The sequence below is a fragment of the Callospermophilus lateralis genome (assembly GCF_048772815.1).
Source record: "Callospermophilus lateralis isolate mCalLat2 chromosome 11 unlocalized genomic scaffold, mCalLat2.hap1 SUPER_11_unloc_3, whole genome shotgun sequence".
NCBI lineage: Eukaryota > Metazoa > Chordata > Mammalia > Rodentia > Sciuridae > Callospermophilus > Callospermophilus lateralis.
The window spans coordinates 5,606,933-5,631,769 of record NW_027510155.1 but is presented as its reverse complement, the minus strand read 5'-3'; the positions used below and the strand labels follow the sequence as shown (position 1 = coordinate 5,631,769).

At 33.7% G+C, this 24,837-nt stretch overlaps 1 protein-coding gene across 1 annotated transcript in view; it reads left to right on the top strand.

Annotated features, from left to right (window-relative positions):
• The first annotated feature begins 2,974 nt into the window (after positions 1–2,974).
• The window catches only part of LOC143385979 (A-kinase anchor protein 9-like), a 105,060-nt gene continuing 83,197 nt past the window's right edge, over positions 2,975–24,837 (top strand). The window contains 3 exon segments of the mRNA XM_077107908.1: positions 2,975–3,217; positions 23,148–23,393; positions 23,915–23,959. Coding sequence (XP_076964023.1) covers positions 2,975–3,217; positions 23,148–23,393; positions 23,915–23,959 — 534 coding nt within the window.

Below are 24,837 nucleotides of genomic sequence, written 5' to 3'. Positions count from 1 at the left end.
TTTTAAATGTAAATAGTGGGTTTCCACTTAGGCAGTTTCTGATACTCTTATGCGATATTACTCAATTTTGTGCTTTTTTTAATTATAAAAAGATAATTGACTCACTGTCAGTGCTGAGAAGGGATTTAGACATGTGAACACCTGGCATCCTGGAGCTCCTGGGTTACAGATTGGTGGTGGGATCCATTTGGTGGTTGATTTTTAACTAAAACCCAGTGCATTTTTAAAAAGTTAAAAGTACAAGATAAGGAGAACACTTGAACACTCAGAAGAGAGACTACGCCTTGTGTGTACATCCTGAATTTCAAACTCAGATTTCTAAGGGTAACATTACTTCTTGGATGCCTAATTTTTATGTCTAAGCTGTATCAAAACTGAATTCTTGATCTTCAAATTTGCCCTCCTCCAAGTTCCTGGCAACTACATCACTTTAGTAGCTCAGACCACAAAACACCAGAGTCATCCTTGACTCTTCTTTTCTCAAACCTCACATTCAATCTACAACTTCTATGGCACTGTTAGTTCTATATTCAGAATCTGATCCTATATCATTGCTTCTACTACTACTACTACTACTACTACACTATGGTTCAAACTCTCATTATATCTTGTTTGAATTATTGCAATAAGAACAAAATAGATCCCTCAGAGTCCTTTCTACTAATAGTTGCCAGATGTCCTTTAATAACATAAGTCAGGTCAGGTCACTTATCTGCTAAGAATTTGTCAATGGCTCCTGATCTCACTCAGTAAAAGCCAAAGTTCTTACATTAACCTCCAGAATTTTACAGGATCTGGCCCTGTTTTCTCTCTGTTCTACTATTTTCCTCCTTGCTCACTCCACTATACCCACCCTTGCCTCCTGCTTTTTCTTTAATATATTAGTCATACTCTAGCTTAGGGCCTTTGGATTTGCTCTTCCCTCACTTATCTCCAGGGCTCTTTTATCTTTTCCAAGTTCTTTATGAAATATCATCTTTTTAGGGAATGACTTGAGAGAATGAATGATGTGTCATGACACGAATGTGTGAATGATATAACATGGAATGAATGAACAGATGCTATAAATAAGACTTAGAGCACCAATTTTACATGCTTCCTCTTTTAATAGAAGTCAACACACAACTTTCAATATTCATTAAGAATCCATTACATGTAAAACAATGTATTTGGTTGATTGCTATTAGTGAAGGGAAATATTGAAATAAACTTGTTGCTTTAGCAGATGCTCTTGAATATTTTCAGCACACACCAGAACAAATAGTTGACTTCCTCAGCCACTGAGAAAACAGTATTCACTAACAAAAAGGAATATCTATCAAATATCCTGGGGCTTCCTCCGTCTAGGCAATCAGAATCTACAAACACAATCCTTTAGTCCAGGCAGTATTTAAATCTCTGCACTGTTTGAAATATGACTGAGTAAATAACTTCTTTTTTGGTATCAATTCTTTGTTCCCTATGGTAAATTGTCTAACCTCATCCAATTCTCAATTCAGGTTGAGATAACAGGGCAAGTTGGCAATGGGGGAGCTTGAGAAAACAAAATCTTAAAATTTATAAATTTTAAAAATTAGGACTATTGCAGAATAGCTCTGTTTATGTACATTTAAGTTCTTTAAATTCTCCTTTTTTCTTTTTTAAATCCAAATTTCACTCCACACTACTTCTATGATTGAACTCATGATTCAAAAAAGGAGAAACTATCAACCTGAGACAATGCAATGTGTAGATCACCCTAGGAATGGATTTGAGGATTGGAGAGTACAGAGAAAAACAGAAGGATTAAGGGATCAGGTGAAGAGTAATGATCAATTCATAAACACGTTTCATTTCAAGCCAACAAGTGTCTCTTGCATGCAAAGCAGCAGGCTCATCATTTCAGTAATAATGAAATGACTCAGGATAAGTCTCTGCCGTCAAGAAACTGGGAGTCCTGGAGTATTATTTAAAAACATGCAGAGTAAATGAAGAAACTACAAGGAGAGAGAAAAAAAAAAAACTGACATTAAGTCAGATGTTTTACCATACCAGGGGCAGTCAAGTACACCAACAACCCTTCCAAAAATTTCAGGTAAGGTCAGACATGATAGGTAACTTGTTTTAAGTCATTAAAGCTAGAAAGTTAATATAGATCGGCTTTGTTTCCTGCCTATTTTTCAAAGTTCAGGCTTCTTTCAGAACACTGTTGATGAACCGACGCCCCTAAGAGGTGTGCGAGGGGAGTAAAGTTTGACTGGACACGTCCCAGTCACCCTGCAAAGAACAAAGACATCAGAGCGATCTGGGGGCGGTGCTTGGGGTGGGCCTTGAAGGATGAATCCGAAATTGGGCAGGAACCAGTGTGGGGGAAAAAGGGCGGGGCTCTCAGGCTAAGGAAGTAACGGAGCTGTTTCCCCCCAATTCTTTGAGTCCAGGGGGACTCAGTCTAGGTTGAAGGCTAGCATCCCGCGCCTTCCTCCCTCCCATCTTTCCCATGGGGTTTTTCAGGAGTCTTCGCCAATTGCCCCAAGAAGCACCTGTTATTTGTGTAATTTGGAAAACCACAGTGTTCTGGAAGCACTGAATCCCCTGCACAGTGGGGGTCCTTGGGCAGGCTGGAGCCCCAGAGCACGTGCTGAGGACTGGGTTAGAACATTCGGCCCGAGAGACCGGCGGGGCGGGGCCGCGGGCGCACCTGCCAGGCTACTTGGAGTTCCAGGCGCCTGCACGCTGTGACGTGTCTTGACTCCCGCCTCACTCTGTGTTTACGTGGAGATGAAGATGGCGGTGGCGACTGCTGTACTCGTGTGGATGAGGACAATTCGCCAGGGATTGCAGCGACTGACTGGTTTTGTTCCATGGGGGAGGCAGCTCCCGGCCAGGCCCTGCGGCCTGGGTCGCGGAGCTAGCCGTCCCACCTTGGTCTGAACCGATTTTTCCTTTCTACCCCCAACCCCCTCCGTGTTCTTTCCCTGCCTACCCCGCAGAAGTCATGGAGGATGAAGAAAGAAGGAGAAAGATAGAAGCTGGTAAAGCGAAGGTAGGAGAGCCGGGGACCGCCGGGCCAGAGGTGGGAGGCGGTGGCCGGGAAAGGGTGGGAGGAGGCCTGGGGCAGCCGGGTGTGCTGCCCTCGGAGGGAGGTACTGCAGGGTCTGGGTTTCCTCCCCTCCCTCCTGTCCCTTTTCCTAGGACATGTAAAGCCCGGTGCTGCTACCTAGCTGATGAGACTTCGATGGTGACTGAATGGTGTGGCTCTTTTCTCACTACTGCCCAATAAAACACCTCTCTCTCTCTTTTCTTTAAACCGTATTGATAATTAGGTGGTAATTAATAGCCTTTAAACCTTCAGCCCTTCACTTTTAAAGAGAGTTTTATGGGTGGTGCAGGCATTGTGTTTTCCAGGGCGGGGATTTAGAGCTTTCCTTTTATTCAGTGGGGAATTTGTGCGCTGATCATCAGCTTGTCTTCCTTAGGTGGCACGCTGGTACTCGAGGACGTGTGTGAGATTGGCCTGTGACAGCTGCCTCAGCAGTGGCCTGAGTGTGCCACAAGTGCCAGCTGTGAACTTGGCTTTAGGGACGTTTTTAAAAGCGTGTCTTTGTACGTTCCTGTTAGGAGGTCTTTGTCATGGCAGTTGGTTTTGTATCCTGTGGATTGGAAGTTCTGAAGATAGAAAGATTCCACAGAACAAAGCATTAGAATTTCTGCTTTAAATAATTTTTTTTACGTGTGTGTGTGTGTGTGTGTGTGTGTAGTGAAGTTCTGAATTTATGTGTGTGTGCGTGTGTATATGTATGGAAATTGTAACGCAAACATTACAAAATTGTATTATGCATAGATATCCTTCTTGGGGCATCATGAAAAATTTAACGTAGACAAAATATAAATTGAATAGCATTTTTTTTTTAAATTACGTATTTGAGAAGCTCTTTAGGCTTGCCTGAAAGGCCCCCTTCCTCCCTACAATGAGTTACTTTTTATAGGTGATATTCTTTTTAGAGCTAATGGATAACAATCATACTTGAAACACAATTAATTATTTTTCCTCTCTTCCTTCCTTTCTTCATTCTTCCACATAAACAAAGGAAACCAGGTCAATGATTTCAGTAATCAATGAAAGAAAGGCCTTACTGCAGAGATGCAGTAGTAGATGTTCATCAGAAGTGTGTTAAAGGAATGTGTAGGTTAACCAGCTTCGTATTTCTAAAATATAATTGACTTTTTTATAATCTCCCCCTTTTAATGTTAAGACTTAAATGCTTGTATGTAAACAGGTAGATTTTGTTTTTTACTCTAGGATATATAAATGAAGGAACATTGGCATTTTCAGAAGCCCAAAATTGCTTACAGTTGTGCAACCCAAGGGACTAAGCAAGGGACTAAGCAAACACTCTGCATCTAAGGAATTGAAAGTAATTTTGTGTACCTTTTCAAAAGCATGGAAATTCTGGTTAGATATTTTATTTGTTACCTAAGAATGTTTACTGCCTTCTACCAAATATATCTTTCTTAAATGTATGTAAAGCAGTTCTACTAAACATAGTTAACTTTGAACAGTCACATTTCATAATAATTAAATTGCTTGCTCTAAGTAGATTTGGCAAAGTAGAATTTTGATTTCTTTATGTATATGTTTCTTTATCTTTCAAAAGTCTACCTATGGGGTAAAAATCTTTTTAAGTTAATTTTTATTGTAGTTTATTTTCCCCTAGAAATGAACCCAGTTTCCAGTAAGAGATCCTTGAGGCCTTTAAGGCAACATATGTTTGCTGTAACATTAGCTATCTGGTATAAAATACTTTACTGAGGTCATGATTCCTCAGCCATCTAAGTGCAATGAAATATTATACAATCATTAAAAGGATTAAGGCTGAGAGGGACATGGTAAATAGAGTGAAAACAACATTATCAAAAATAGTTTAGATGTTGCAGAGGTATACACCTGTAATCCCAGCTACTCAGGAGGCTGAGGCAAGATCCTGTCTGAGGGGGAAAAAAGGGGGGGAGCTTACATTATAGCTCAAAGGTAGAGCACTACTGCCCTTTATCTCCACTACTGCAAAAACAAAACTAAACAAAGTATGTACATTATTTCATTTGTATAAACATGTGCTTTTAGAATGGGATTGAAAAACTATTATAAATATAGTTATTCTTGGGCTAGGATATAGCTCAATGGTAGAACACAAGTTCCTAAGTTTAGTCCCCAACACCAAACAAAATTTATAAAGCAGTTCTACTAAACATAGTTAACTTTGAACAGACACATAATCAGCAAACTTAGATCAAGAGGTGGAAATAGAGAAATGGCAACAGTCTCTGCTTTCCAAAGTAGGAGAGACAGATGCTCCTGGGTAATAAGTACAGTGAGAGGTTGGATTTGGATCTTACCCCCCCACACAACATTTTGTTAAAATATTTTAAATGCTACTGACTCGTTTTCTAGAATATTTTATAAGGAAAACTCTCAATATCAATTAAATGCAACCTAGCATAGTGCTTTTCAAATAGCAGATATTCAATAAGTGTTTGCTTCTCTCCAGCTGTGCATGCTGGCAAGATGAGCTGGTCAAAAGAGCTGGCTGCAACATTAAAGTAAGGAAACAGCGAAGAATCATGCAACCCATGGACACCAGTTTCTCAGGTGGAGGGTGGGCCTGCTCTGCCACCTCAAGGGTCCTCTTCCACGCTGGAAGGCAAGGGGGCAAGAGAGCGAGTGCACTTGGAACCCCTCTGTTTATTAGGGAAAAGACATTTAATAGAATGTTCCACCCCAATAAGGCAGGGGATAGTGTTTCAGCAGGGGTTGCCCAATCCTGTTGGGTACTGCTCAAGCCCAGAGCTGAGGCTCTTCCTTGATGAGTGGGGGTAAAGGCCACTTGCTTGGTATAACACATGATGTGGCGTATGTTGCCAGTCCAATATCCCCTTTATTCAAGGCTTTTAGAGGGGCTTAGCTCATGCACAGGGCAGTCCCTGACATTTGCTTCTTGAATGAATGAGCAGATTGACAGAATAAGTTCTTAATAAGTGTGGTGTTACCAGCTAGGTTGGAATTTAATAAGAGTAACCCAGAATTTTCTTAATTAGAAGTCTCTTATTGCTGGTATCAGAAACCACCTAAAATGATCATTTCCCAAAATTTATTCAGAGACTTGGTTCTCCAAGTATCTCATTTATTCATAAGACTTAAGTGTTAACATTTGATAACACTTTTACAACATACAAATTTTTAATTTTTTTCTTGGTAATTGGTCTTCTGTTTCTTTCTCTCTAGATTTCTCTAAATTTCCTTTTTCAAGACCTTATAATAAATGATCATTTTAAAATTCTCATGTATACAGTATAGTGTAATTTTTTTTTTACATTTTCTTTTTTTTTATTTTATTTTTTTATTGGTTATTCAAAACATTACAAAGATTGCAGAATCACATCGGTTACACATCCACATTTTTACATAATACCATAATAGTAACTGTTGTATTCTGCTACCTTTCCTATATAGTATAATTTAAAAAAATTTTTTTAGTTGTAAATGGACACAGTACCTTTATTTTATTTATTTATTTTTATGTGGTGCTGAGGATTGAAACCAGAGCCGCACATGTTGCTAGACAAGTGCTCCATCATTGAGCCACAACCCCAACCCCTACAGTATAGAAGTGTACTTTGTAAAGTATTTTATATTAACCCAAATCTGCAGTAATAGGAGAATGAATTATTTTATGTAGCCATTAAAATAATTCTACAAACACTTTTCAAGTTGGGAAAATGCCCACAGAAAATGTCAGGTTAAAAAAAAAAGGTATGTGTAAGTATTTATATATGAAGACATCTGAAAAAACATGCACCAAGATGTCAGTTGTGGTTATCTCTGGGTAGTGGGTTATAGGTATTTTAATTTTTTTATACTTTATTTTACAAATTCTCTACAACATTATTCTTTTATGATCAGGCACAATATTCAGGTATCATTTTTTTTTCTTTTTTCTTTTTTTTTTTGTTTGGTGGGGTTCTTTTTTTTTTTTTTTTGTCTTTTTTGGAACTGGGGGTCGAACCCAGGGCTTTGCAAATGCAAGGCAGACGCTTTGCCACTGAGCTACATCCCAGCCCCAGGTATCATTTTTAAGAAAAAGATATTACATGCAGTATGATAAACAGGTTAATGTTGTATGACTCTCATACAGAACAAGAATATGAAATGCAAAATAACTAGGTCTCCTACATTAGTGTAGTCCTGGAACTCTAATTTTTACTCCAGTACCACTTGTATTATGTAGTCAGAATTCTATATTATTGGACATTTATGGATCGCCTTTTTGTTTTTGTCATTCTTATCCATTTTCCTTGCTGTCAGTTTTTTGGTTTTTCCTATGAACTTGCTTGTCCAGCTTTGTATTTTCTCATTTGCCTTTTTCCCTAACTTGCTGCCTTAGATTTGTTGTAACAAAGGAACCCAGAAACTGAGGTTAATGGAATGATTTGTAAGAATGAAGGGCTGACGGAACTTAGTAGAAATGATTTAGCAGCAATTCAGTTTTTATGATGCTAGGTAGTTCTTTGGTTTGCTGTTGGGTCCTCAACTATCTCCTCAGTATTGATGTTGCAAGAAGCTCAATACTTGGAGATGTTAACTACATTATTAAATATTTTCAGAGCTGGGCTTGACCTCATTTACAAGTTCCTGACAGAGATGGCCCCACATAGGCTATCCTTGCAGTGAATCAACCAAACTATTTCAACTCCATTTTAAATGACTTCATTTTTTCCAAGTAAATTATTTATGATTATATAAATAAAGTAGTTAATTATTAGTGAACAAAATTAAAGGACAGTTGTGTATTTAGAATGAAATTAGTCCTATAAATCACTTTTGCTATATTTTTAAAAAGTTCTTCAAATGTATTAGAATTCAACAAAACCAAAGTATTATACTTCTATAGAATTTTATATAATTGTCATTATTTATTGAATAATTAAAATTTTTACTACATTCAGTAACTTGGAATTATATGAGTTTTTTTTGTTGTTGTTGTTTAACAAGCATTTTTAGTTTGTAGAGTAATGCCAGTGTTGTGTACAATGTTCTGTGTAAGCTCTCTTATTAGGTTATTGATAGGATTTTTCAATTACTGTGCTGCTCTGATAGGCAAGCTAGTTATGGTATAAAATTGTTCTTTGCATTTTCAGATATTCTGCTCCACAGTGAAGAAAGCCATTCTCCCTCTCTGATTTCTTTTAAACTTTCTAGTTTTCTATACTTGTGACAGGGCTTACTTAATTTTCAAAGTTACATTTGATAACAGTTTTACAACGTACAATTTTTTAAGCTTTTTCTGGATATAGCAATTTGATGCCTCCATCAGAGACTGGTGCGTTCCTGTGATTTAAAACTAATTCATGACTTCTGGGCTTTGCTGAAATAAAAGAAATCATGGTGTTGAGAGGAAAGAATAGACATGACAGGCTTCTTGAAATGTATGTTAAAGAAATTTCTCTAAGGCAGGAAAACAGAGCATCAGTAAAATCCAATGAAGAGATAATTTTGTTTGAGAACAATTTTTATCCCACTCCTGTTCTCATCTAGTCCCTTGGATTTGTCTTTTATTTTACTTTCTCTTTTCACTTTTCAGTTTTATTGACAGAACACCACAGACATCCTTACTGAATGATAACCCACAGCAACGAGGAAACAAAAAAGATAGAATTATCCAAAGGATTGGACTATGACAAGGGTGGGACAAAAATTTTTCAAACAAAAACATTTCTTATTTTTGTTAAATAAAAAGGTTTGTAGAAAGAGCTAAACTATGACTATTAAACATTTAATTTAGGCTGCTGATGATTGAAATGTGAATTAATTTCTTCTAATATGACAAATAGAAAAAAGTTCTGGTAAATTGTGAAACATTAGTGATAAGGGACATTATTTTTATTTCTTAGTAAGATTTTTATAAAATTAAAATTAGGCATTCTATTTAATTGGTTAGCATCCGTTTAATTGGGAGCCAGGCATGGTGATGCATGCCTGTAATCCAGAGATTCAGGAGACTGAGGAAGGAAGATCACAAGTTCTAGGCCAGTCTCAGCAATTTAGTGAGACCCTAGGCCATGTAGTGAGACCCTGTCTCAAAATAATAAATAAAAGGGCCACATGTAGTGGTGCTTACATGTTTGGCTGTTTTCACTTAGTGTAATGTTTTGAGGTTCAGCCATGGTGTAGCATGTGTTCATGCCTCATTCCCTTTTATGACTGAATAATATTCCAGTGTGTGTATATACAGCAATGTGTTCACACTTTAATCCATTGATCGGCATTTAGATTGTTTCTATGTATTGTCTATTGTGAATAGTGCTGCTTTGAACATTTGTATACAAGCATTTGAATACCTGTTTTCATTTCTTCTGGGCATATATTTAGGATTAAGAATTCTGGGTCTTATAGTAATTCCATTTAACATTTTGAAGAATCTCCAAATTGCTTACCATAGTGGCTTTACCATTTTACTGTACCATTTCATTTTACATACCCACTGATAATGCATGATAATTCTAGTTTCTCTGTATCTCAACAAATTTGTTTTCTTTTTTTAAAATCATAGCCATTCTAGTGGGCATAAAGGGATTTCCCACTGTGGTTTTAATTCTTGTTTTCTTGATGACTAATGACACTGAGTGTCTTTTTTGTATGCTTTTTGGCCATTTGTAGATCTTCAGACTATTCAAGTCCTTTAACCTTTCTTGTAATTTGGTTGTTAGGAATTTGTTTTACATATTATTATTATTAATATATATATATATATATATATATATATATATATATCATCAAGCGAGAGAGCATGTATGATCATGTACAAGAGAGGAGCAGACAGAAATACACATTTCCAGTGGGATATCTTCCATCTCGTTTTTTTTTTTTTTAAAAGCTTGTTTGGCTCACCAAAATTTCAACTGGTACTTCCTTTGAATAAGCTGTTGGTGAGTTGATTACAGCGTGATGGTGAAGTTTGAGTTTTTTTGTGGTGCAGTGAGTCATTCCATTCCTTGACTAGCTGGTCAAATGGGCACCTGTTGGCCTTTTGACTTGATCATTACCAATACATATCAGTTTTGGGGGAAAAATGACTTAGTCTTCCATAACAAAAAGCCGTGTCATTTTTCTGTGTGAACACAATAGACATGTGTATGTATTCTACCTAGTAGAAAGGATTTTTATTATCATATTGACTCCCCTTTTACTTTTTGTGGTAGTTTTCACCAAAATAGAACTTAGGATATTTAATGCCCATTTAGGTACACCTCCTAAAGCTTGGTTAATTTGTTAATGGGTTTTACACTGTTCAAACGTGATAAACGTTAAGACTATTCATAAATTTAGCATTGTTCCAGGAGTAGTTTTGCCTAGGTTATTTATTTAAATCTATATTCTTTTATTCTATGTAAAATTCCTTTATCTTACACGAACAATGTAATGCTTGTTCGCAGTTGCTTTCCTCTTTTGGGTTACTGTTTGCTCTGATTTTTATGTAATCTAAATTTTTTTGTGTAATTATAAGATTTTTGTGTGTGTGTTGATGTGTTTCCCCTTTTAGAGATCATTTTTTAGAGCCTCAAGTTATTTTGATGATTCAGAACTACTCTATATATTATACAAAGTCCTATTTAAAAATTTGACTTTATAAATTGTATTGATTGATTAGATTTTCTGACTTACAGATTTCTGAAAAACTAACAAGATCTACAGTTTCTTTCTCTAGCCACTCCCTAGCCCCTCAGCAATCCTGGGATTGAGCCCAGAGGCTCATGCATGCTAGGCCTTCTATTTCTTGATATTGCATATACTATAAAATTCCTTGTTGTTTTCTAATGATTGTTCATTGTGGGGGCTCAGTAATTAGGTTTTATTTATTCCTCAGAGGTCTCAGTTTTATTCAAGTCGGTCTTTCTTTACTAGTTGTTTTCCCAGGGAAGATAGAAAAAGGAACCAATTATAAATAAAATACTAGTTCAAGAATCAAATTTAATGTGTGAAAAGTGTGTGAGGGAGATATGGGGGTTGTTGCCATTGGTGTGGTCAATGATCTCAGTTAACTTCCCGCATCATTGATATTTTATTGAGTGCATGTGTATATGTTGATTCCTTGAAAGTTGAATAAATTAGTAGATGCTCTAAAGATCAAGTTATTAGAAAAGTTGTAAAAACTGCAATAACAAATGTGCACTAGGAGGACATTTTTTAAATGAAATAATGGGTTTTAGCTAAAAGTCACAGAAATTCTATTTTCTACTAATAGATAAATATTTTTGGTGTGATATCTTTTATATTTGTCAAACTAATGTTTACTTTTGACTTGCATAAATTCATTTTTAGTGAACTACATGTCTGAGTATTTCTAATGACTTTCATTTTTCTGCTTCAAACAACCATTACCAATTTTTAAAATAAAGTTTGACAGAAAAAGTTTAATTTGAGATATATTTTTGAATATGATATTTATTTTTTTGTAAATTAAAAGGATGAAATAATATTTTATATAGGCCTCAAGATTTTAATTTTATGAAAGAAGAGTCTATACTTATTTTTTTCCTAGGATATGAATTTAAATTGTTTTAATGTTCTAAGTTTTCTCTGTCTCACGCACCATCATATTTTCTATGCACAGTAGTATCTATTTCGGGATGCATCTTGGTTGAAAAATCCTTTGAACATTATGGGATTATTTTTTTATACTCATAGCCAAATCCCAAACCTAATTTTTTTTTTAAATTCAAAATCTGCTTCATTCTATTCCTATCTCACACCCTAAAAAAATCAGGCCTAACTCACCTTTTATGTGCTTTTTTTTTTTTGACTCTGTTAATTTTCTCAAGTTGATTCTGTACATTGTCACTGTCTTGATCTTAAAATGTTCCTTTCATTTTGTTACTCAGGTATTTTCAGTCTTATTAATCTATTTAATATTTATTTGACCTCCATGCAAGTTGGTGTAGATTCAGAGATAAAAAACCCACAGGCCTGCGCCTAATATTTTCACATTCTAATAGAGTAGAAAGTCAACCACAATACAGTAAGTGAAGTGCAGATAATCATTTATTTACTCATTTGATAAATACATTTGTGCACTTACTGCTTGTTATATCTTGTGCTAGACTGTAGAATGTGAAAGACATGGAATCTGCTAAATACAAGCTTCATTTAGTTAGTAGTAGGCAGAAACATAAACAGATATTTATAAATTTAGGAGTGTAATATTCTGGCTCTATGAAAAACACAAGGGAGGAATATCTGATTCCATTTGGCAGTTAGAGAAGGCTTCTTGCATGGATAAACTCTGAATGAAGCCTTGAAGTTTTGAGAAAAACTTGGTGAAAAAGGAGAGAGGTGTGGGTAGAAACTTCAGGAAAATGAGACAGGAAGAGTAAAGCACCGAGGTGTGGAACAGTTTGACTTCCTTGGGGGAAGTTGTACAAGAGCTTGGTATTATTGGAGTATAAAGGTATAAGCAAGATAGGGCAAGAGATGAAGCTAAAGAAGGTAGGTCTGGGCTCTATCCTGAGGGTCTTGAATTTCATGTTAAGGAGATTTCTATCCTGAAGGTTGTGGGATATGTTGATGGGTTTTAAGACAAGGAGTAATATGGTTACATATACATTCATTCATTTAAATTCTTGCATTTAAAAAATTATTTTTAACTGATACTTAAAAAGATTGAGTTTCAGATTGTTCCATTTTGCAGCTGTATGGAGGATAGACTTGAGGGTAAAACTATTTAGAGGCTGTTGAACTACAATTGAGACAGTGAAATAGGAGTGAAAGTGTGGGGGATAATCAAGAAATATAGAGAGGATAAAATCAGAATGTGATTGGTTGGTAAAGGAGAGAACATGGATAGAAGGTTGGTGTTATCACTAAGAGAAAAAGAAGAACAGTTTCAGTTGTTGACTTCAGGCAAGATTGGGAAATCAGTTTAGGATATTTTGTATTAGAAGTTCCTTATGAGACATCTGAGTGGAATTTTTCAAAAATTTTGTGGAGAAAAGTATAACCTATAGTGGCTAACCCAGATTGTCTGGGATCAAGTGTGACTTTGTCATTTAGTGGCTATATGTCTTTATAAAGTTATACTTAACCTCTCTGTAACTCAGTAACTCATCTGTAAATGTTGGTACTGGGGTTGATGTGAAGATTTAGCCTTTTAGTATAAAATACTTTAGAATTTTGTCAGGCTGTAAAAAGTCTTAAAGAATTATTAGCCATTCTTAAAATCATTGTCATGTTGGAATTTAGAAGATTAAAGCTATATAGCAGAAAACTAGAGTAGAGAAATATGCTGGGATCATATAATGAGGGGCTGTATGTATCACTTAAAAGTAGTATGAATTTTAACCTAAATATAGCAGAAAACTTTTTTTTTAAGTTTGTTATATCTTAACCTCTGAAAGGGTTCTTTCCAAATAATTTATAATTTTTAGGTAGGTATGCTGCCACCAGGTGGTAGGTATGTTTTACTGTTGTACAAATGAAGCAATAAAACTATCATTTCTTTTAAATGAAGTATTGATTTGATTAAGATCGCTGAATATAAATAGTCTAATTCTGGTAGAACTTCTTTGTTTCAAAACAAAAACTAAGATTAGTTAAGATGAGGTAAGAGAGGGTTGTTGTAAAAATGCAGAGATTTCAGAGGAAGGACGGAGAAGTGTAGTAGGGCCTCGGAGAATCTGAAAAGCCATGGGAAATTGATGCCATTCTTGCCACCATTTCTTATCTCATTTACATATTTTTTGTATATTAACTTCCTTTATTTACACATCAGTTTGTGTATGAACAAAAATTATAGGATGAATTTCCAAACCTATGCTATATAGTGGAATGGTTTCCCATTAAATACATTTTTAAATTTTTTTTTTAAAAGGCAAAAAAAAACCCAATATATAAACAGTGGAAGCAAATCTCATAAAATAAACCACTATCTGGTGGTTCCCAAATTTTGCTGTACACTCAAAGCTCCTGGTAAGCTTTTTAAAAATTCTTTTTACTGTTTAGAACACACCCCATGCCAAAATCAGAAAGTCTCACTATTTTAAAAAGATTTTCAAAGAGCAGAAAAGTTTAAAACCCATTGATAGAGCCACTTTGCATGATTTTGCAATACTTGAGTGATTATATATTATGATTTCTTATAAGCCAGGTACTTTACTTGGTGTGCTTCTGTAAGGATTATTTAATGCCAGAAGGAAAACTGGCTGTATTGGATATAGAGAAAAGTGTCTTGGGCTGCAATTTATCTTGTAGGATGATCATGTGTACTGTAATTTAGAGGTCATTTTAGTGGTGTGGCTGTAATTACATGAGGATCAAATTATGCACTAATTTTAGAATCCTTCATACAAGCTATCTCTTCTCTATAACCTTTCTGGACAGCTCTGCTACTTCCTTGTTCCCTACTTTCAAGAGAAGAATCTAATTGATTCACTCCTCTTATCAAAAGAGGGTGAAAACAGATGTCATGGATGGTAGAAGTTGTAAGTACTGGCCAGTTCCCTCAGAAGGAAGTTCTACATACTTTAAAAGTACTTCAGTATTTCACCTACAGAAGAATGCATGGTAAATATATATATAATATTAAAACAAGTGAAAAAAAGACCTCTACACCTATCACTTAGATTAAAAACATTCATGTACCAATGCATTAAAATCTTTATCTAATTCCACCCCTAGCAACTGAGCTAACTATAGTTCTGAATTTATCATCACCTTGCTTTTTATACCTCATATGTGTACATAAACTATACTTAGTTTTTTGTTTTTGAACTTAGTGGTGTCATTATGTGAAGTCTTCAGTGATTTTCCTTTTGTTCAATATCATTAGAGCATTTTCACTCCTGCGATAGTATTCCATTATAGAAATTTATCTCAGTGTCCATTCTCATCAGTGAGCATTTAGGTCATTTCCAGTTTTGTTACTGTTACAAATACTTCTACTGTGTTAGGTTTTGTCTGCAAGTGCCAAGGGTTTAGAGTTGGATAGAAATCATGAATCCTGTGTTCCCTTAGTCCTTGAGTACTAGAGAGTGTCCTTGAAAATGAGGTAGAAAGAGGGAGTGAAATCAAAAGCAACCTGGTGAGGCTGGGGTTGTAGCTCAGTAGTACAGCAATTGGCTAGCAGGTATGAGGCACCGTGTTTAGTCCTCAGCACCATATAAAAATAACTTAATAAAATGGGATTTGTGTTTATCTACAACTAAAAAATTAAAAAAAATGAAAAAAGCAAAACTTGTATTTGTTAATACTGTCTACATGGTTTCATTATATAAATCATCAAACAGACATCCCTGGGAACTATTGATGAACACTGGATACCCATTGACCATTAACATGGATCACTGAACTGAACAGAGGTAGCAATTCTTTTATTTTTTTTCTATTTTTTTTTTTTAGTTGTAGATGAACATAATATCTTTATTTATTTCCTCTGATGCTGAGGATTAAACCCAGTGCCTCACACGTGCAAGGCAAGTGCTCTACCACTGAGCCAACCCCAGCCCAGTTCTTGTATTTTTGAGTTAATATTTCCTGCCAAAACTATATGCTTACCAGAAGGAATCACTTATAACCTAGACTTAAAACCTAATAAATAATAAAATAACCTGCATGACAGTGAAATGAAGCAGAGGTAAGTGGTATCTGAATAATACTCTTTTGGATGTGATTTCTAGTAGGTATATAGTTTTATTATTCTTTAAGAAAATAGTTATTATTGGTGGTGGAATGGCAGTGGTGGGAGAAGACAGCCTGAGACATAAGCATACAAAGACTGTGTACACGATCCCAAGCAGCAATTGTAAATGATATTCTTGCTAGACATTTTCTATCAAGCATCTGAAATGAAACTCTCACATTGATTTGGATTGCTCTAGAGCCAGGAGTACTGGATTCAGTTGACTTCAGGCTAAAAAGAAAACACTCTTGGTTTTCATCATAAACATAGGAACCAATGTGATAGTAAAATAAAATGAGACTCCAATATGAAACTGTACCACTGCTTTAGCATTTATCACTTTGTTCCTCACTCTGTCTTGTTATTCTAGTGATAATATCACTGTATTGATTCATAGAAGAAACTAAAAAGATTGTTTCATGACCTAAATTTTTTGTTGTATATGTTTATTTGTGCATATTAGATACAGAGATCTCTCTGTGTATGCATATATACTTACATGCATCTATATGTATAAAATAAGCAGATGTAAATGGAAAACATAGACACCATAAAAAATACTTATAGTAACATATGGAGCCATGATAATATTATCAGTGAATATTCCTTAAAGATATGTAGGGGTAGAAGGCAGTAAAGATCTTTCAAAGAAGGAAAAAATTACCTGTAGTCTCATAATCTACAAGTAATTATTTTTAATAATTTGTTTTAATTTTTAATAGTTTGTTTATATGCACAAATATATTTAAACACTCCACTTGATTCATTTTATGCAGTTTTGTGCTCTTATTTTACCCAGCTTTATACTGAGAACATTTTCCCACATTAGAATTTTTTGAAAATATTTTTTGACAGCTGCATAACATTACATTGCATTAAGTAATTATAGCCATGTGTAGCCATGAACCTGAATATATCATTTTAGGGTTTTTGTTTGTTTGTTTGTTTGTTTGTTTTTGGTTAAAGAAACTATGTAGGAGTTCTGAAGTTCTGAGAAATAATGCCTATAATTAATGCCTAGAGGTGCCTCTTTCACAAAAAAATCAGTTTTTAAAAATTCAGCAATTATTCAGAGCTTATATGCAGTCACTCTTCTAGACCTCGAGTGTATAATGATTGATTTTTATTAAAAATCCCCTCCTTTATGGAACTTTCTAGTAATTTGTTCTGAATGATACTTAATAACATGAGAATAAAATAATGTTTTGGTAATTTTATGTACTTAGATGTGATTCATTCTGAACACTGAATCATTCCACTTTCTCTGTATCCTATACCATTTTTCAGTTGGGATTGTTTAGTAATAGCTATATACTTTTTTGTTGACTTGTATTTTCAAGCAACAGTTTAGAAATTTTCATAAGTAAAATGCTGGTTTCCTTAGAATTGCAGGTAAAGAAAGGAGAAAGGAAAGGAAATAATTGAAAATTTTTCTCAAAAAACCTCAAGACCTGGAGGAAATTTTAAATGATCCTTCTAATGCATCTCTTCATTATACAGTTGAAGAAACTGAATTCTCCTGATGTAAAGTGGCTTGTCCACTGTCACATAGCTAGTACTATATGACAGCTCAGCACTATATTATATGTAGTCCATATTGTTTTGAAATTCAAGAAATATTTGGGTTGTCTGTATACCCAGGCCATGAAGTGCACAAAATTAAGATGATTCCTTAAGCTAAAGAATCTGTTTTCTTTTTAAACATGAAGGTGATCGAATTGAATGAGATTATAGGCTATAAATAGGTTTGGTTGCTCAATGATTTAAAGTCTTATGGTCTTTTCCATTCTTGATTTCCTTAGTTTTATTTAGCACTATTTTTTTCTTACACTTTTTTTTTTGAATGGGGAGTGTGTCTTGCTAATTCTGAGGCTGACCACAAACTCTTACATTCAAGAGGTCCTTCTGCCTCATCCTCTCAAATAGCTGGGACTACAGGCATTCTACTAGGCCTGGTTTGTACCTTTTTGTTATTTTGGAAAATATGATTCAGAGCATCCTAAAATGTTGCTTTTATCTTTGCTCTCATTTGCCCTTCTTCAGCTGGTTTTTAGGTTAGTCGTTATAATCTTTTTGTTTCCATGGTTAGGCCACCAAAGTTTTTCTGTGGTAGTTTATATAGCTTCTTGTTTATCATCCATAAAGAAATATTAAAAAGGCTTAATGACAGCCCTGCAAAGAACAAATAGTCACCATAATTAGAATTATTTTGGATTTCTTCCATTTTCTACAGGAAAAACATAAAAATCACTTTTTATAGTTATTTTTAAATACTATAGAGATTACCAGATTACATATTTTTGTAACATTCTCTTTGAGGTATGTGCATTTTCACGTTTGTTTTTCCTCTCATTAAAAAACACTTGTCAGTTTGGCAATTTCATTTGTTAATGCTTTAAAATTAATGTTCTAGGATTGTGAAATACAATGAAAAAGGACCTAAAAATACATAGAAAGCAAATTAGTATAATGAAAGGTTGGATTTGGAGTCAGATACTCTAGTTCTGTTTTGTTTTGCCACTGATTATAATATTGATCAGGTAACATTGTTTTTTAAAATATTTTTTTATTTCTACACAATACATTAATTTTGTTTATATACTTTTATGGGTCCTGAGGGCCTCGCATGTGCTAGGTGAGCGCTATACTGCTGAACCACAACCCCAGCCCCTAACAAATTGATTTTTATATATCAGCTTCTACATTTTTGTCTCAGTAAGATATTTTCTGACCTCTCCCCACAGTTCCACAAATTGAATTTCCATTGTATGCTGTCTTTAATGCATATACTTTCTCTTCAAAGCACTTTTTATAACTTGAATGTACATATTTCTTTTTGTTTAATATTATCTTTCTTACTGGATTGCAATTCATGAGAGTTCATATGTGTTATTTATCACTACATGCCCTGTCATAGCTCATGATAGGCAGTCAATAAATATTTGTTAAATAACTGAACTATATACTTACAACCAGACATAAATCCAATTTTTATGCTTTCCAGGCATAAAACTACAACACATCTCTTTTGGAAGTCCTTTTTAAAGAAAATCAGGACAATACAGTTTCCTATAACACAATACACCTCTTCTCTCTCTTCTCGCTGTCCATATATGTATATATGAACGATTGCCAGGCTTAAGAAATTGCTGTAACCCTTATTTCTCACTCCATTTAATAATAGAGTTTGGCATTATACTGTGAAGTTCTACTTTTGGGGCCATGTGTTTCACTGATGTCTATCACAGTGCCTGGCATGTAGTAAATAGTCAATGTACACACAAAAACCTAAACAGACTTCAATTAGTCATTTATTTTTGAAGGAACATTATAAAAACTTGGCATGTTTTTATATATAACATTTTGAAAATGTATTGTTTTATTGAAAATGATCATTTATAAAATTATAAATATTGAACTTAAGGAACTCAATATATTTATATTCAGTTGTTTATTCATGTTCTGGTCAAGATAAGACATTTACTTGTGATCTGGTCTACTTTTGAAAGATAAATATGTGAACATAATATCTTTCCAGTACATCTTGCAACTATTTCTGTGACTACATATGTTAACACTTTTATAATTAGCTTCCAAATGACAAAGACAGATGGCTGTAGTCTGAATTTTCAGCATGTTTTAGAATAAATGTTTTCTCAGTAATTTAAAGTGCATTATTTCAGCATCAAATGGTTATCTAATTGATTCAGATTTTTTGCTTATCTGCTAGCTTGCCATTTTTCAAATTTAAAATAAAACTAAATAGCTATAAATAATTGAATACATGATACAATCTTATCCCTTTCACATTTTTATAAAACAATAGTCTTATCAGAAAGCTATTATGGATATTATTTTTTAGGAGAAACTTTTTGTTCTGTTTTGGTTTTCTTGGTGGAGGAGGGAGGTTATAGTGAGAAGGATTATTTTTATGTTCGTATTCATTTATTAGCCATTTTTTTAGTTGGTCTATTTAATAGTTACAGTAATTTCAATCATATATTTCCTCTTTTTAAGGAACAAAGAAATTCACTTAGTCTCATTCTTTTATCTTTCACCTCTTAAGAGTGATTCAAGTAATTTGAAAATTGGTCATTTTAATTTTGAAACCATGGAACATTTTAATAAAGTAGAATTAGGTATGCCTTTTATATGATCTTGCTTAGTGTGGTGACTTTTCAATAAAAGATAAATTATCCTTTTAAAAAATTCAACGTAGGGGCTGGGGATGTGGCTCAAGTGGTAGCGCATTCGCCTGGCATGCACGCGGCCCGGGTTCAATCCTCAACACCACATACAAACAAAGATGTTTTGTGTGCTGATAACTAAAAAATAAATATTAAAATTCTCTCTCTCTCTCTCTCTCTCTCTCTCTCTCTCTCTCTCTCTCTCTTTCTCTCTCTCTCTTTCTTTCTTTTTGCCGCAGTCCGGCTACAGCAAACTAGCCGGAGGATGACGACCAACTTGTGTACGTTGATACAGCAGGAATGGGAGCCGTTTATTGTAGGACAGGAGCGGTATTTATACATTCCACACAGCTTATCTAATTAACATAAACTAGATACAGCAGTCAACCAATCAGGAATCTCCACACTTAATGGCTCACTGGCGTTATTTCACAAACCACTCCCTCTGGCAAAATGCCAGGTGCCCATCCAGACTTGTTTACAGACTCTAACATCTTTTTAAAAAATAGATAAAAAATTCAACATATATTTATTTAATATTGCTCTAGGCTTTTAATATATACAAGTAGGGAGAAAAAAAAGTCCTTGCCCTCATGGGGTTTACCTTCTGGTTAATTTTTCTGAAAAAGTAATATGACTCATATAATGAGTAGTATAGGCCTAGAACAGTATCTTTAATTATGTTTGTAGAAGTGATTCATTCTAAATACTATAATGGAACTATTTCTACTTTTTATTCCATATCTGTGTGCTTCTTTTTGCATTTAGTAACAGATATTCGTATTTTGAGGGTTTTTTGTTTGTTGTTGTTGTTATTTTGTTGTTGTTGTTGTTGTTTAAATCAAACTTTCCATTCTTCATTTGTCTATCTTTCATTTTGTGCTGATGGTTGAACCTGGGCCCTGTGTGCTTGCTAGGCAAGCACTCTACCACTGAGCCACATCCCCAGGTCTAAGTCATTCTTTCTATAATGCAAAAATAATGTTTTTTCCTTTGTTATATATTTGACACTTGAATAAATATTAGATATAAATTATTGATATAATCTAACACTTGGAATTTTAAGCAAAATCTTCATCTTTGCCTTGATAAATTTTGCTGACTAAATATATTCTGATGCAGAAACGTGATATTTCAAGAAGTTTCTGAAATTGAGTATAAATATTATAAATGTCATTATTAGTATTTATTTTTTGGCATTGCATTCTCTCTAAGGGATGTTTTTAAATAATGCTCCTGGATTTCTGATTCTATTTATAGATAAAGTATTTGCCAATATTCCTAGTTAGTTTATTTTTAAGAATGATCTGCTATGCTCCAAGTAGTTCAAGTACATTCCAGCAGCTTAATAATGTGAAAATAGAGGCAACTGGTCGTGCACCTGTTCCTCAACACAGTGGGTAGTTACTAAATAACTGGGAAAAATGTTAAATGTGATATATTTTTATACTCTGTAAGTATAATCATGAGCTATTTCTGACTTATGAATTAAATATCTTTATTAAGGGAATAGAGCTTGTTTATATGCTTTTCTTCATCTACAGCACATAATTTAAGTATAAAATGTTATTTATAAATAATGTATTTGCCACATATTTTGATAGTAACATTAGCAAGATTGCTTTAGTACTTTAGATAATAAGAAATTTATTTGCTGTCTTTGTAAGTGGTCTGGTTAATAGTTATGGTAATTCTAGGCATATATTTCCTCTTTTTAAGGCAGAAAGGAACTTACATGTGGTCTTCTTTTTTCTCCTCTTAAGAGTGATTCAGGAGCTCAAATTAACTTTAAGTCTTTGTCAGTAGTTGCTTTATATAAAAATCAGAAAACTTACTGTATTTAAAAAATTACAGTAATAGTTCAGCAATGTATCCTTTGCCTAGCATATACAGGGCTGTGGGTTTGATCCTCAGTACTACATAAAAATAAATAAAATAAAGGTATTGTGTCCATCAAAAAAAATTCTTAAGAATAAATAAATAAAATATAAGTGAGCAATAGGAAAAATACCTGTAATCTGAACTCCAATTGTAAACAAAAGTTGTTAAGGTTGTAGTTTTCCAGAATTTACCTATGCCTATGAATATAATGATGTTTAAATTCATACTGGATATAATCATTGAAAGCTATGAGCCTGAGACTTGCCTTATCTTTTAAAAAATGAAGTGTAATTTTCCTTTCATGAAAAGAAATAGATATGCTACAATACTACTTTATACCTGGTATTATATCACAAAGTCTTTAATAGCAATTGTTTGCATTGGCATTTTTAATATAAGTTCACCATAATTAGTTCTAGTGTTACCTGGTATATAATGTGTACTTCTGATTTTAGGTGGTAAGAAAATATTTTAGGTCTTAAAAAACTTTGGATAGTATAGTAAGAAAGTTTTTACCTTTTTCAGTTTTCTTTCTGCTTATGATAATGAAAATCTGTTTGATGCTTGTCTCTCTTTAACAGTCTTTTATTTTTTCCATTTTTTTTCATAGCCTTCAGCAACCTCTTACTAAAATTTCAATAATAGATTTATCATTTCTTTTATTTTCAACTTATCTCTTAAAAGAAATAACAAGTGATATTAACTTTCAATTTATGCCAGAGATTACATCTCCTTTTAAAATAAATTTAAAGAAAATACAGTGTTTAAAATATGTTAAGTAAATGATAATGTATCATTGACTAGGGTTTGGTACAAATTCTGATGATGACAGACAAATGATAAAGGGTAGAAAACACTGCTGTTTAAAATTTTAAGTTACTTGCAAGTTTTTCCCACTATAAATATGGTTGCAGTGAGCATTTGTATAGCTAATAGGCTAATTATCTTTTCTGTATAAAAGATAATTATAGACAATATCTTTTGTATAAAGTAGTAGAACAGAACAAGTGTGTTTGGAGTTTCTTGTTTTTGTGTGTATTTTCATATTATCTTAAATCTAGAGATTATACTGTGAATGAGAGTTCCTCTATTCCCCTATTCTAGTTATAGAATAGTTATTCCCCTAACTCAGCTAATTTCCTCTTCTTTAGACTTGACATGTTCATTTCTTACCCCTCAATATTTAATAAGTTCATTCACAAGTACCTAGTTTTACAACCTTTACAACCCAAATATTCAATCCAATAGTTATTCTGAAACTGTGAAGTCATCTATATTATTATCATCGTTTTAATTTGGTGATAGTTTAATCTTTTAAAGAAAGTGATCCCAAAGAAAAATTATCATTGATGTTAATGATTCTTTTTTCCTGTAGCTTGCCCAGTTTCGACAAAGAAGAGCTCGATTGGATGGACAAAACCCTCATAAGAAGCCAAAAAAGAAGAAAACCTCAAGCAGTAAAAATGATGTTCATGGCTTGAATATTGATCAATCAAAGAGTGAGGAGATGTTCATAAATAGTTCTCAGGGTGTTGGATCAGCCGTGATGCCTGAATCCACAATAATGAGAACTCTAAACAATGAAGAAATGCTTAAGCATGAGCAGATCTTTTCTGTTGATGTAAGTATTCATCCAGATTTTAAAACATTCTACCTCTAACTAGAAAGTAGTGGCAGTGAAAAGTCATTAACATCCACCTGAGGGAAGCTTGACAAAGTCATTGACTTTTTAGCATCAAGAACTGATGATTCTTTTAAAGAACTTGAACTTTTCTGATGGCATGTTAAGGATTTACTTTTATTTAAAAGAGTTATATGAATTAGAGGAATGGTGTCTTTGATGCTTTTGGCTAACAGATGACATCTACTATATATGTAAAAGTTCTTGGTACTTTTGTATTTATAACAATGCTTTGTGATAAATTTTATATGCATTATTATAAGTCATTATAATTCATAATGAAATGAAATTTTTAAATATTTGGATAATTTTTACTAGTTTTTTAATAGTATTTTTGTGAATTTTCTATCATTGTTACTAACAGCAATGTCTTAGTAAAGCAGAATTTTTTTTTTTTGTAAAGTATGATATTTAGCAGGGGAAAATGTCATAATTGTAATCATGTTTTACTTTTGTTGTAGCCAGAAAGTGAGATTTCAACCACAGCAGATGATTACATTTCGGAGGTAAGACTAACATATCCCAATTAAAAATGTCATAGATAAAATTGATACTTTTTTAAAATTATTGATTGTTTGTACTTTATTTCTTATAAATTTATATGCTTCTGTATATATTTAATATAATTTAAGGTAACATAATATAATATAAATGGATTGAAAAACTGAAAATTATATTTTACTGCTGTATCTTTTTCCAGTGGTTAGCTAAAGTCTTAACTGTTTGAATTGCTTAATCCTTAATTATATAGCAGCCCTAATTTGGTTTTTAGGAAAGTGAGTCTGCATTTCTAGGATCCATGACCATTTTAAGATAGCCATTAGCACAGTAAAAATTTTATAATTTGTATGATTTTTATAGTAATGCGTAATGCTTTTTACAAATGTTTGACTACTAGTGTGTGTGTGTGTGTATATATATATATACACACACACATACATTTATATATATAAATGTTTATTGGAATTAATGTTGCTGTAGTGTTGTGTGTGTGTGTGTGTGTGTGTGTGTGTGTGTGTGCATGTGTGTTACTGGGCATTTAACTCAGGGCCTTGTACATGCTAGGAAAGCACTTTGTCACCAAGCTACATTCCCAGCCCTTTTTCAGTTTTATTTTAAGATAGATTCTCACTAAGTTGCCCAGGCTGTCTTTGAACTTGTGATCCTCCTGTCTCAGCTTCCTGAGAAGATGGGATTAACGGTGTGCATCACCATGCCTGACAATGATGATTTTTATTTTAGGTGATAAACTACAAAATAGGCATTGGTCTCTTAAGAAATACCTGCCTTCTTTATATGTTTGCAATAAGTATCACTTTGTTATCTTATTCTTTTTAGATATGATTGTCATTTTTTGCTCCCAGATTTACAGTACATGGAAAAT